The sequence below is a fragment of the Meles meles genome, chromosome 12, assembly GCF_922984935.1.
Source record: "Meles meles chromosome 12, mMelMel3.1 paternal haplotype, whole genome shotgun sequence".
In the NCBI taxonomy this organism is placed as follows: Eukaryota; Metazoa; Chordata; class Mammalia; order Carnivora; family Mustelidae; genus Meles; species Meles meles.
The window spans coordinates 14,733,510-14,748,612 of NC_060077.1; the positions used below are offsets into that span (position 1 = coordinate 14,733,510).

Below are 15,103 nucleotides of genomic sequence, written 5' to 3' on the forward strand. Positions count from 1 at the left end.
CTATAAAACTTCATTTGTAAAAAGTCAGATGAGGTGCTGATTTTAATTATTTTATTGAATACTCAGAAAGATATATGGAAGATGCCTGGGTGGCTCAGTTGGTTAATTAAGTGTCCGACTCTCGGGTTTTGGTTTAGGTCATAATCTCAGGGTGGTGATATCCAGCCCTAAGTTGGGCTCCGTATATGGAGCCAGCTTAAGATTCTCTCTCCCTTCACCTTCCTACCCTCCCTGCCCCTCCCTACGACTCATGCTCATGTGTTCTCTTCCCCATCTAAAAAAAAGAAAAAGACATAGCCATCTGGAACAAACCATTAAAAGTTTACCTATTAATGAGATAGATGGTAAAAAGAACATAATTCAGGAAAGATAAACATGACCACGTGACCATTTTAAGATGTCACTGATTCGAAAACAAAGCATTACTTTTTTTGCCACTACAATTAAAAAATACTGTCAATTATAACCATCAATCCACTTTCAAGGATGTTAAAAATGTAAAAAACTGTCCTTCTCAGAACAGATGAACGAAGGTTATCTTCGTTTTTGGAACTGTCAGCCACTTGTGTTTGGAACACACCCAGCTCAGACAGTTGTTCCCATAGAGATGATCAGCGTCTTAAAGACAGCCTGAGAAGTTAATTTCTGAAAGCCGCACAGTTTATTAGGAATCTAAACAGAAATCGAAGTTGGCATATGATAAAACATCCAATAAGCACTGAGACAACAAATGCCTTTAAAAAAACTATAAAAACACGGTATGTATATATGCGTACACAGCTCTGACAACAGCAACGCCCAGATTTTGTTTTCCATAGACTGCCCATTAGCTGTGTAAACCTGGGGAGATTCCTTAACCTTTTAATCCTGTCATGCCTTTTTGTCCTCTGTCTAGAAAAAAAAAAAGATCTATTCTCATATGGATCCCTCATCGGTTAAATGAAATAACAGAAGGGCAGTGCTTAAGACAGTGCCTAGCACCAAACTGTCACTTGTGCATTTAAAACCACATAAGCGACAGCAAAAATACTCAACCACGTGCCAATTTAAAAGGAAGGCAGCTCAATCCCAAAATATCGCTCCTCAAAATGCTCACATTTATATTATTTTCAACATCATTTAAAGAAAAGAACCCACCTTTCCGCTTCTTTACTTTATTTTCTTTACAAGGACTGTCTCTTGGAGAACTATTGTTACTTGGAGCTGTCAAATCAATTCCTAGCAAACTATAAAGTTTCTTCCGGTCTGGAGCTGGGAAGTGTTTTTCAATAAGTGACTGCAACACTCCTCTGTTTACATGAGAGAAAAAGTGACAATTAGAGGTTCAGTATGCAAAATAATTTATTATCTGTAAAGTCTTAAGGGGTGCCTGGGTAGCACAGTTGAGCATCCAACTCTTGGTTTTGGCTCAGGTCATGATCTCATGGGTTGTGAGATCAAGCCCCCTGCCAGCCTCCATGCTCAGCAGGGAGTCAGCCTAAGGTTCGCTCCTTCTGTTCCTCTCCCCATGAGTGCTCTCACTCTCTCTCAAATAAATAAAAAAAATTAAAACATATATATATACTTCAAAACATGTTTCTTAAAAATAAATACTTTAATACTACAAAATATTAATAATCCAGCTGAAATAATTTAATACTCTAGGCCAAGGTTATTCAATTGAAATACAGTTCAAGCCCAGCCAATTATGCAAGTTTTACATTTTCCAGTAGTTACATTAAAAAGTGAAGGAAATGGGCACCTAGGTGGCCTGTCATTAGGTGTCTGCCTTTGGCTCAGGTCATGATCCCAGAGTCCTGGAATCGAGCCCTGCTTAGGGCTCCCTGCTCGGCCAGAAGCCTACTTCTCCCTCTCTCACTCCCCCTGTTTATGTTCCTTTTCTCACTGTCTCTCTCTCTAAATTCTTTAAAAAAAAAAAGTGAAACAAAACAGGAGAAAAAAAATTTTTTTAAAGATTTTATTTATTTGAGGGCACCTGGGTGGCTCAGTGGGTTAAGCCACTGCCTTCGGCTCAGGTCATGGTCTCAGGGTCCTGGGATCAAGCCCCGCATCGGGCTCTCTGCTCGGCAGGGAGCCTGCTTCCTCCTCTCTCTCTGCCTACTTGTGATCTCTCTCTGGCAAATAAATAAAATCTTAAAAAAAAAAAAAAAGATTTTATTTATTTGACAGAGAGCGCCTGATGCACAGCTTGATCTCAGGACCCTGGGATCATGACCTGAGCTGGAGGAAGACACTTAACCGAGTAAGCTACCCAGGCACCCCGAAACACTTTTTTAGTAATAGATTTCAGGATATAGACTAGTATCAAATCAACATGCAATCAGTGAGATGTAAAACATTACTTTTCTTTAAGTCTTGTCATTTTATATTCACAGCGTATCTCAATTTTGGACTAGCCATTGATAGGCACACGTTATAGTCCTATCACTTTAAACAATGCAGTAACAGGCACACAAGTATAGAGAAAAATTAGTAGGTGCACATTTTGCTTTTGGAAATAGTTTTGAATTATATCCATTTTAAAAGGAGCCACTCGAATATATCTCCTAACACAAGAATTGGTATAGTAGGTCAAAGGTTATTTTGCTAATTTTACGATTAGAGTTAAAACTGGCAGGGTAGGCAAAGAAATTGAAAAACAATGCCTAAATCATCTTTTTAAAATTCTCATGACTGTCTGCAATTTTACTACTACAGATAACTACAGTGAACCATTGCTCGTACTGCTCCTCTGAATAATGGTAATTTCAAACACACAAAGCTGAAACTAAAACTCAAACTAATCCAGGCTGTCACAGATTTCCAAGATCTATAAGACAAAAATCACACCCCTCCATTAGTCTAAATATTGGGCACAATATCATCAAAATGCTTAACAATCGAGTACTTTGTATTACAGTTTTCCAATAGATATACTGTGACGAACAAGTGTAGAATGGAAACTAAGATCAGAAAAACTTTGATGATACAGATGAATCAAAACCTCTGTCTCCAGGAAATGCCAACATTCAAACTAATCTAAATAAAAACTCAAAACTAAAAACATTACTTGGCAGTTGAAACGAAATCATTTAATTCTCCTCCACCCTCTTCCAAGGCTTCTAATGTTCTGGCTTCTCCTGTTGATTGCAGACCAATTACAACACACTGGAGAGAAAAATAAAATTAAAATAAAACTATGCATGCGGTTTCTTAGGATATATTTAAAATATTTAGCTTAAAAAAAAAAGATTTCAAACAAGAATGACCCATTATTACATGTGTGTGCTCATTTATTTATTCTACATGTATCTATGTATATGCTATACACGCTATGTGTAAAAAGCTTAGCTAGGAAATAGGATTACATCCTGGACATTCAGTTCTTTGTGATTTAAATAGATATATATATATTGCTAAAAAGAAAAAAGCTGTATCGTAATCTATACCCACCCGTCAGCTGTAATGTATCTGTGGATGGCCAAGTTAGTGTGATTTAATTTTTATATACTTTCTGAACTATCTAAATTATTTATAAATAAGCACCACTTTTATTATTTTTAAAAACCGTAAATTTTAAAGTCTTACTATGTTAATACCTTCACTCTCAGAAAGAACAGGCTTTACAAGCAGAAAGTCTGAACACCCAAAAGACTAGGAAATATAACCAAAGACCAAATCTCTCAGTGTGTTCTTCAACTTACTTTTCCATTCTTGATTTCTTCTCGAGCTAGTTGCACAACCCTTTTAACTTTGGATGCTATGCACAAGTATTTGAAAAATCTCTGGTGCGCAGACCAGAACTGACCCCACATGGATTTCTTCATGCGTTGCTCAGCATCAATCAGATCTGCGGCTTGCTGAAATCTCTCTCTGGCAATGACCCACTGAAGAGGGAAAATCCACATTTTAGACATTCATCTATGCATGTGATTTTTTTAAAAATGACTGATTCAAGCAAAATACTGGTAAGTACAAGACTAACACTAATTTAATGAACCATCTTTAGTAACCTGGCCATCTCTAAACAAATGTTTTTCAGGATGCTCACACAGAGTTGCCTCTAAATTCTTATCAGATACTAGAGTCATTTCAGGGAATAGTTACATTGTAATTTTTAAAATCATGCAACTTAGGGGCGCCGGGGTGGCTCAGTCAGTTCAGCATCTGCCTTTAGCTCAAGTCATGATCCCAGGGTCCTGGAATCGAGCCCCGCATTGGGCTCCCTGCTTGGCAGGAAGCCTGCTTCTCCCTCTTCCACTCCCCCTGCTTGTGTTCCTTCTCCTGTTGTGCCTCTTTCTGTCAAATAAATAAAATCTTAAATAAATAAACAGAATTATGCAACTTAAACATTTTTTGGAAAAAAGTTTAAGGTTTAAGTGATTTTTACACCCAACATGGGGCTCGAACTCACAACCCCAAGGGTCAAGAGTTGCATGCCCTCCTGACTCAGCCAGCCACATGACCCATTACAAATGGCTTTTTAAAAATAAATTAACAAAAGTGAAAGCTTAGAAAATTAGGAAAATAGGCATCTAGCACGTTATCTGTTGTTTTATAGCAAAATATACACTTGTGAGCTGAGAGAAATTAAAAATACTAGGAATTAACAAAAAACTTCTCACCAGCTTGACTGCTTTGTTATACATTTTCACATAGCTCTGAGAAAGAAGAACTTCCTCAATTTTGAAGGTCACTCCAGTAAAGCTCAGCTGTCGAGCAATGTACATTCCTCTAAGCTTCATATCCATAGCAACTATTTCCATGGCACCAACACCTCTGAATAAAATTAAAACACACAGTAACTATCATTAAATATAGTAGGGCTTTAATATAAGTGGAAAAGGTTTTAGCAGTAACACCTCTTTAGACTGCAACTGAGAAAAGACAATGTATACAGACAATGTATACTGTAAAGTGCTTTACCTCCGTTCTACTGCTTGGATAAAATCACTGAATTCTCTAAATGGAGTTCCCTCACCCCATATTCCAAGACGGTTCATATAGGCCATGTTTCGTGGTTCAGAAGCACCTGAAAAATTCCAAAAACAAAACATTTTATAGCTGAAAAAATAACCTACACATATCTTTCAAATAAAATAATAACTCACCAGTGGCACTAGCATAAACAACTCTGGCCTTTGGCAATTTGTTCTGAAGCTCTAGAACTGCTAAGCCTGTCTTGGTTGGCTTTGAAGAACCAACAGGACATAAGTTTTTTGCTTTATGACATTCATCAAACACTATCTGTACAGAAAGAATTAAGGAACATATCACACTAGCAAGTATCGTTAATCTTTAAGGAAAACTTAATGTTTATTTGAAAGCCTTGGGAAAAATCCAAATTTCTGGCGTGGTAGAATTTGGTGGGGTCAAATTCAAGACAATCAGGAAGGGGTGAGATGCTGTGGATAATAAGCCCCTGAGCATTAACTTTTTAAAATAACACCAACAAGTTGGTCCGAAGGTTGTGGGTTATTGTTAAGCTGTTTAAAATAACACCAACATATCCATCATCCGGTGTTTTTATTTTTCATCATCCAGTGTTTTGTCAAACCTTAACATTTACTGTTATTTGCCTCAGGCTGTTTTCTTTTCAAGATAAGAAACATAAATGAGGCCCTCTACGTGCTTCTCCTTGACATCACCCCTCCCTCACAAGTCTGAGAGGCAACCAAATTATTTTGCTTATTTATACTGACCAGATATTTCTTAATTAGAATGGAAGAAAAGACTCCACTGTGGCAAGATATGTCCACCACAGAGATAATTTTGGCAAATTCTCTAAGTAGAAGTACAATCGGTGACTAACTTAATCACCATTTGAAAAACATTCTTCATGCGTAACAGTGAAAGATGTGCTATGGGCAAATAGGTTTGGAAATCACTAAGTTCACAGTTTCTTCCCCTTAGTCTTCTCAGGTGCTTTACTATGTGAATATGCAGTGTGAATCCCCAAAAGCGGAATACAGTATTCATCACTTCCCACATCTGTTAACATTTTCCTAAACCAGGAGCTTAAATATTGGCCTCTTACACGACAGCTACAAAAGAGAATCTCCCTTGGACGTTGGGAAGTCATTAAAGCTCTCATCCCAGCAATTTCAGTTAATCTCATGATGTAGTTGTTTTGTTGTTGTTGTTGTTTTTTAAGGTTTTATTTGAGAGAGAGAGCAAGCATGAGAGGGGGAGAAGATCAGAGGGAGAAGCAGACACCGGTGGGGCTGAGAGCCTGATGTGGGACTTGATCCCGGAACTCCAGGATCATGGCCTGAGCCAAAGGCAGTGGCTTAACCAACTGGGCCACCCAGGCATCCCTCAGGATGTAGTTTTAAATGTTTGTTTGTTTATTTATAAAAGATTTTATTTATTTACTCAACAGAGAGAGATCACAAGTAGGCAGAGAGGCAGACAGAGGGAGGAGGGGGAAGCATGCTCCCCGCCATGCAGAGAGCCTGATGCGGGCTCGATCCCAGGACCCCGAGATCATGACCTGGGCTGAAGGCAGAGGCTTAAACCACTGAGCCACCCAGGTGCCCCACTGTTCATTTTTACATTCACTTTTGGTCATTAAAAAATACAAAACATTTGTTGTAAAGGATACCACTCCATCGAAGTCATCACCGCACCAATGCAGAAGTTGTTTTAATCTAGTTTTATATTTACCGCCAGACTGACTTTCACCAATAAGGGAAGAATAGGTAGCAAAAATAACACCCTTTTTCACGCTCCCATTATGTTTGGAAGAAATTTTTCCATATTTAAACTAAAAAAGAAAAAAAGAAGAATTTAACATATACACTTTTTTCTCTGAAGAATCTATTGCACCCAGACTTCTACAGGAGGAAATTGGTGGGTCCATCATGCGTTTTAGGGAAGTCAAAAGAGCCCCTAAGACCACACACACGAAACTTCTACATATGTATACACACACACGTACGTGGTATGCACCCACACATATATACACACAACTTCATGTTACAATGACCTAGTTTTCATCAACATCTCAAAAAGCTTTTTTTTTTTTTAAGATTTTATATGTTTTATTTGAGAAACAGAGTGAGTGAGCATGCATGGGGAGGGTAAGGACAGAGGAAGAGTGAGAAGCAGACTCTCCATTGAGCAGGGAGCTTAATAAGGGGCTCAGTCCCAGAATCCTGGGATCATAACCTGAGTCAAAGGCAGATGCTCAACTGACTGAGCTGCCACCTCAAAAAACTTCTATCAACAAGAAAAGATTACAAACCAAACCCTCACTCCAAGAAAGAAAAGTCACAATATTCACTCTATAAAATATTTACTGTGCACTTACTGTATGGCAAGTCATTATAATTAAATTCTAAGGCATATATAAAGAACTATGATTAATAATATACCCTTCTTCAACTGTGCGGACTAAAAAAAAAAAAAAACCTCAAAAATATTTCTAGATGCCAGTTACATGTTTTTAGTTTTGAGTTGTGAGGAATCATTCAAGACACAGTACTTTACCTACAAATCCACACAGATATCCACCCATAAAAGCCAATGATGAGCAGGGCAACACTGAACCAACCTAGGGCTCACATGGAAAGTGGATTTACATTTACTTATTTTCAAAAGGCTAACAGGGAGGTACCTACCAAAGGAAGTCTGCCTGATGTACTACTCCAGCTCTTGGTACACAGGAGGTCAGTAATGATTTGCCGAATGAACATTAAGATTACTATCATATTATAGTATGCTTTTAGATAGCTGGGACACATTTTCTTCCACCTGACAGAAATGTTTTAACATGAACACAGGTACAGATACAAAAATCCAGTGGATTTTTCCAAATCAATCTCCAAGCCTCAAAAACTCTCTATGTGCTGTGAGTACCTGTCCACACAGCTTTACTATGCTACACCCTTTTACTCACAGGTACGAGTTTCAGCCATGTAAGGTTACCTCGGAAACAAAGACAAAAAGAGCACCAAAGACTGAGAACTCCATGATGACAGAGACAGGGCCCATTTTGTTTGCCACCTCACAACCGTATCTAGCACAGTACTTGACGCACAGGAACCCACAAACCAAGAACGGCTGGCACTCACTAATGTCTTCTGTAAAATAATTCAGTTAATCCTCACAACTCTACAAAGTAGAAACTGTTATTCCCATCTCATAGAAGAGTCAATATTTACTGAATGACTAACCAAATAGAAAACTTTCATACCTTGTTTAATGAATGAACCAAAATGTTTTTTGCTCCAATATCCCTCAAATCTCTTTCAGCATCATACTTTAAATCATTTGAAACACTGAACCTGCCACATAAAAAAGAAAAAAAAAGTAATTAAATGCAAATTCCATCAATCTAGCAATATTCAGGATAAATAAAAACAGGGCTTGACATTTAAAAAAAAAAATACACCTGCTCATTAAAACCCATCTTACATGCTGGAGTAACTATTCACAAAAGAAGCTTCCACAGACAGTCTTTGGCACTTACCATAATGCTCTTTTTCTACTCAACAAGTAATTTTCATAGATAATTCCCGCTATCGTCCTTCCTTTCCCCACACCAGCACCATCACCTATCAAGAAGCCAGCACGATCTCCATTAGGTAGGAATGTTTCATGTTGCTGAAAAAGAGAAAGCTGATAACTAAGCTACTCCTTTAGAGACTGGGATGATCCGTCTTTCAAACACTGTTGCAGGAATATATTAATGTGATCTATGTGTATACAAACGGCACAAAGTTTGGCTCAGTATGGATTCTATCTTAATATTTACTATGTATTCTTTCTGGCTACAATCACAAGCACCAGGTAACTGAAGTTACTGGAGTTAACAAATTTGCTAACACTCTTCTTTTTTTTTTTATTGAGGATTTTATTTTTTTATTTAACAGACAGAGATCACAAGCAGGCAGAGAGAGAGTGGGAAGTAGCACCCCACTGAACAGAGAGCCCGATGTGCGGCTTAATCCCAGGACCCTGAGATCATGACCTGAGCCGAAGGCAGAGGCTTTAACCCACTAAGCCACCGGGGTCCCCTGTTTAGCATTCTTCTGTGTCTCTTTCAATGCCCGCATAGTCAAATACAAACAATCACACATAAATATGGAGGATGGTTAGCTGTCTGGCTGTTGCTTATTTTACAGAAATGGAGTATAGAAGAAATCCTCTCAAGAAAACTGGCATAACTAATTCATGGTTTTGAAAGGCAGTACAATACCCATACAATAATACCACAATTCAAATAGCCACCAGGGTATGGGATTTTTAGATCCTTTCTAGCATTCAGGAACCAGGGTTAAAAGAGCTGCAACAAACAGTCATCCATCCATCTCCTTAATGTAAATATTCTTAATCTAATAGTAGTATTGGATAGACTCCCAATAATGGAATTGTTAGGTCAAAGGACATATGTAATTTTTTTTCAAGCAAGCTCTATGTTCAATGCAAGGCTAGAACTCATGACCCCAAGATCAAGAGTTATGCTTTACTGACTGAGCCAGTAAAAAAAAAAAATTATTTTTATTTATTTTAAAAGAGGAAGTACATGCACAAGAGCTGGGTTTGAGGAGAGAACAGAGAATCTTAAGCGGGCTCCACACCTAGGACAGAGCCTGAGATCATGTCTTGAGCAGAAATCAAGTGTCTCACACTTAACCAACTGAGCTACCCAGGCACCCCACATTTTTTTTTTTAAAGATTTTATTTATTTGTCAGAGAGAGAGAGTACACACAGGCAGGCAGAGAGAGGAGGAAGCAGGCTCCCTGCCTAGCAAGGAGCCCGATGTGGGACTCGATCCCAGGACCCCAGGATCATGACCTGAGCCGAAGGCAGCAGCTTAACCAACTGAGCCACCCAGGCATCCCAACACCCCACATTTTTAATACACATCCCCAGTGAATTCCAAAAAGGTTATAACATTTTTTCATTTCCAGTAGAAATGAACCCCCTGCATCCGTGCTACCCCTATAATTTTTTAACACACGAGGGGCACCTGGGTGGCTCAGTTGGTTGGGCATCCAACTCTTGATTTCAGCTCAGGTCATCATCTTGGGTTCATGGGATCAGGCCCTGTATTGGGCTCCACACTCAGCACAGAGTCTGGTTATCCCTCTCCCTCTGCTCCTCCCCCTGCTCACACATGCTCTCTCTCTAAAATAAGAAAATAAATAATTTTCTAACAAATGAGACTTTTGTAAAAGTCATAAGCACAAGTTTTTCATTCAAGGAAAATTACCTTTATGTTTAAGCAACTATACTATATGGGCAAGGATTAAAAGATAAATATATTGTATGTAATTATGAAATACTGCTTACCTGGGCTGCATAAGTAATTGCCTCCAGCTGTAATGCTGACAACCAGCCATTATCAATGGTTTCTTCAGAAATGGATGTTTTGTACCAAACATCGGGAGGAGTAACACTGGATAAAGAACTTGTTTCCACTACAGCATCTGGATGACGTAGGCCAATTTTTACTAAATGAAAATTTAAAAATACTTCATTTTAATTTTTCCAGGTAATAATGCTCTCAGTTTTATTACATAATATTGCCATACTTTTGCTGTCAGAGAAAATAAAAGTAAGTAACTATACACTCCAGGATTCTAAAAAGGCACTGATAGGTGGTAAATTAATATTTAAATTTGATAAAAGGACCAATTTATCAAATACTTATGGTTTAAATAGAAACCGGCTGATTAAAAAAGATACAGAAAGGGGCGCCTGGGTGGTTCAGTGGGTTAAGCCTCAGCCTTTGGCTCAGGTCATGATCTCAGGGTCCTGGGATCGAGCCCTGCACCAGGCTCTCTGCTCAGCAGGTAGCCTGCTTCCCCCTCTCCCTCTGCCTGCCTCTCTGCCTACTGTGATCTCTCTCTGTGTCAAATAAATAAATAAAATCTTCAAAAAAAAAAAAGATATAGAAAAATATCAACTTAGTTTGTATCACCAGGTTCTCCAGTAGCAACAAAATGTAATCCTAGATTTGGAAATCTATTTGAGGGACGCCTGGGTAGCTCAGTTGGTTAAACGACTGCCTTGGCTCAGGTCATAATCCCAGGGTCCTGGGATCGAGTCTCACATCGGGCTCCTCACTCAACAGGGAGCCTCTGCTGGACACTCACCCTGCTTGTGTGCACGCTAACAAACAAATAAATTAAAAAAAGAAATCTATTTGAATGAATCAATTCACTTGAATTAGTAGAACAAAAAGTCTGGAATTTAATTTTATTCTGAAAGGTATTTTAATGGAAATCTTGGATATAAAATTAAACAGCAACTAATTTCTCAAAATGCATTATGTGAATAGTTTTAAATAAAGGTCAGCAAATTTTTTCTATAAATAAGTCAATGAGTATTTACAGCTTTGCTGAGCAGCTGGTCTATTACTGAACAATGCCATTGTAGCAGTGTAAAAGCAGCCGTAGCCAATAAATAAATAAACTCATGGCCATAGTTATTTTCCAATAAAACTTTATATAAATAGGCAATGGTCCAAATTTTGTTTGCTGACCTCGGTTTAAAGGGCCACAGGTAAACTTTCAATTCTTTTATGAAAACTATTATGGGGAGTGAGGGAAACCACCCATTGAGATACCACAACCTAAGATTCTTTTTTTTTTTTTTAATTTATGTATGGGGGCGCCTGGGTGGCTCAGTGGGTTAAAGCCTCTGCCTTCAGCTCGGGTCATGATCCCCCCAGAGTCCTGGGATCGAGCCTCGCATAGGTCTCTCTGCTCAGTGGGGAGACTGCTTCCCCCTCCTCTCTCTCTGTCTGCCTCTCTGCCTACTTGTGATCTTTGTCAAATGAATGAATAAAATCTTTTAAAAATAATAAAATAGAATTTGTATATGTATATGTTATTTTTAAGTAGGTTCCACATCCAAAGTGGGGCTTGAACTCATGACTCTGAGTCCAAGGTGTCATATTCTACCAACTGAGCCAGCCAGGCACCACCTGAAGTTAATTTTAAATGACCAGAAATTATGGGATCCTGAAGTCAACACATAGTTGGTAAACAGAAATTTTGAGTTTATGTGGTAGTATTAGTAGCTTTTTATAGAAACTCAGAGTACATAAAGGATTCTAGCCATTTATTTTTTTCATCTTATCTCCCCCATAAAATGAAAAAGTGAACATTTTTACATCAAAACTAAAAACTACTAATTTTTTTTTTTTTAAGATTTTCTTCATTGATTTGACAGAGAGATACAGTGAGAGAGGTAACAGAAGTAGGGGGAGTGGGAAAGGAAGAAGCAGGCTTCCCGATGAGCAGGGAGCCTGACACGGGGCTCGATCCCAGGACCCCAGGATCAAGACCTGAGCCGAAGGCAAATGCCTAACAACTAAGCCACCCAGGTGCCCCAAACTATTAATTTCCAATTTGACACAGTGGCCACTAAAAGAATAAATCACGGCTGTTACAGAAAAAAGGACAGAAGTGTTTATGTACACCAATGAAATAAACAGCACATTTTTAAGATTCCTGTGTTTTTGTGCTTTGTTTATATAAAATATATAAAGCTAAGATACAGATTTCTATCTCTGCAATTTACTATGATTTTATAGTCACTAATATGAGCAAAGTTAACTTGAAACACAATAAAACCCAAACTTTTTTACTCAAGGACTTCAGCCCAAAATAGTTCTATGCTTGCATAGGGAAAATAACCCACAGCAAAATTTTCATGTAGGTATTTTAAAATATATTATAATTTAAACCTATTACAAAGCTCTTGTCAAATTCTGAGGTACTCAATATTGACAGGTCTAATAAATAATAATGTGTGTGGGAAAATTACTTAAGTTCAAGAAAAACCTGGAAGTCTTTCATTATTTTGACAGATCCCAACAACATACATTTTATCGGCATATACTCTGCATAGGTTTCTGCGTGACCCATTTCTTCTTCATCTTCTTCCTCCGGTTCATCTTCCTCTTTCACAACAGGGACCTTCTGTAACACAGTGGGAGCATAATCAGAGATTGGAAGCCTAACCAACACAAAGAAAAACGCTTCTGTAGGTATACTAAACAGTCTTCAGTCCTGGAAACATGACATACCACTTCTATATTCCCTAAAATCTGGGTCACACTTTACATCTTCTGTGCTTCTCCAATGAGTACAGGTTATCCATGACCCAACTCTCATCCCTACACACCACTGGGTCACTACAGGGCTCCACCATCCTTCCAGCCACCACTATCTCAAACTTTCCTCTTCGGTATTGCCTACCACCCTCCACAATGCCCGGAACTCTTAACCTCAGTCTTCAGTCTTCATTTCAGTTCTAGGAACAGAAAGACCAAAAGATTTGGGGAGCAAAGGTGGAGGAGCGAGCCCCAGAAGCTCATCCTACAACCTCAGTGCCAGAAACTGCTGAAGTTACACATCCCACCCTCATTTCAGTGTACCTTCAATCCAGCTGTCTTCTTTCCATCAGACACAAAACCAAAATCCCAGAAAACTCTGGATTTAAAGGTTCTTTTGAAGGACAGAGACTCTACTTGACATCTATGCCTCCAAACAACAATCATATGTAAGATAGCCAAGCACTCTCCAAACCCTAGCACACCAAAAAATGCAATGGGGAGCTCTTACTAATTAAACCAGGAAAACAGGAATGAAGCCAGACTGTCCCAGGCAACTTGAGTGAATGGTTACCAGTCACATGTTCCTTTCTTTCTTCACCGTATCTTGAAGGGTAAGATACAGAGGATTAGGGTAACAGAAAGACCCTGAACTTGCCTCCTTTCACTACAAGTAAAACCATCAGCAAAGCTCTTAATTAATGTGCTTGTTCAAGAAAAACTACAGAGAAAAAGCTGTGAAACCCAGTAAATGTAGAAAAGTAGAAGAAAAAGAAAGAGAAATCAGTCAGGACCTATAAGCAATGCGCAGGGCAACAAAGCCTTGAAAGCTAAGGGCAGGCTTTTTGATTTCTTTTTCTTTAGTCTAGAGTGTGATGGCAAAGATGCTCAATAAAAGTGGGAAGGAGAAGAGAGATGGTAGACTAACACCCAATCAATATCAACCCATGGAATCCTGAGAAAAAATCCAAAACAGTTCCGAATGTTCTTATAAAGTTTGCCAAAATGAAACTCAATTACAGAAACTGTAGACAAAGTGGGGCTGTCCAAAGAAACAGATGTAAATCCCCATTCTGCTGGTTTTTTGTGTAGCCTTAAGCAAATGACTTAAATTCTGACTCCTCCAGACCACCTTCAGCCCTTTCCCCACCTATCAAATAAGAACGCATACTAAATGACTAGCCTTCCCCTTCTATCTTACCATACCTGAATTTAGAAAAAAAAAAAAGAAAGAAAAAATTACCCAGAGTGTAACTGGAAGATAAATTGGTGACACTTTCTGGTCACAAAATCAGGGACCAGCCAGGTAAATTTCTAAGCCAGTAAAATGGCAACTGAGGGCCACCAAGCTTAGGATCAAGGAGAGAATCATGAGGAGGAGCAGGGAAAAGTTGTGGTACCTGGGGAAGGTCTGCCCAACACATAGAACACGTGTTCACTACTAAAGTTGAGGCATGCTTTACGAGGTGGGGAATGTGAACCCAGGGTTTTCAGGTACTCCTAGTTTTCAGGAGAACCTGGAGTTCAGGATCTTTATGTGGTAGCAACAAACTGAAAATCTTTCAAAATATTGTGGAGGCCAAACAGAACACATCTGTCAAGTGGCTTTGGTGCACAGTCTAGCAGTCTGTAATCCCTGCTAGATGTTTCTCTTCTTTTCTTTTAAGTGAGGTCTATTCCCAATGTGGGGCCAGAACTAAAGACTTCAAGATCAAAATAAATAAATAAATAAATAAATAAATAAATAAATAAATAAATAAATAAAAAAAAGACTTCAAGATCAACAGTCACATGCTGCACTAATTGAGCCAGACAGAGGCACCTGTTAGATGTTTCTTAACTGTAAGGACAACATAGAACTTTTGGCGTATTATGGGCAAACATGGGCTGGGATGGGAATCTATGTACATTTCTTAAAAATGCAACTGTACGTTCTAAAAATCAACTTCCACGTAAGTTGCTGGCACACAACCATTAGGTAAACTGGGTCCTGCCAGCATTCATTTTCCTGGTTGCTGTTCAAAACCTCAGGCAGATTGCTGTGCTGTCTT

The 15,103-nt window shown here is 38.6% G+C and overlaps 1 protein-coding gene across 2 annotated transcripts in view; it reads right to left on the reverse strand.

Moving 5' to 3' along the window:
- SBNO1 (strawberry notch homolog 1) overlaps window positions 1-15,103 on the reverse strand; it is a 53,838-nt gene that overhangs the window by 20,505 nt on the left and 18,230 nt on the right. For both annotated transcript variants that reach the window (XM_046024614.1, XM_046024613.1), the window contains exons 6-16: window positions 12,822-12,918; window positions 10,280-10,440; window positions 8,453-8,586; window positions 8,177-8,267; window positions 6,584-6,745; window positions 5,091-5,226; window positions 4,906-5,011; window positions 4,605-4,758; window positions 3,684-3,866; window positions 3,050-3,147; window positions 1,138-1,289 (exon numbers count right to left, since the gene is read on the reverse strand). In XM_046024614.1, the coding sequence (XP_045880570.1) occupies window positions 1,138-1,289; window positions 3,050-3,147; window positions 3,684-3,866; window positions 4,605-4,758; window positions 4,906-5,011; window positions 5,091-5,226; window positions 6,584-6,745; window positions 8,177-8,267; window positions 8,453-8,586; window positions 10,280-10,440; window positions 12,822-12,918 (1,474 nt within the window). The remainder of the gene's footprint in view (window positions 1-1,137; window positions 1,290-3,049; window positions 3,148-3,683; window positions 3,867-4,604; window positions 4,759-4,905; window positions 5,012-5,090; window positions 5,227-6,583; window positions 6,746-8,176; window positions 8,268-8,452; window positions 8,587-10,279; window positions 10,441-12,821; window positions 12,919-15,103) is intronic.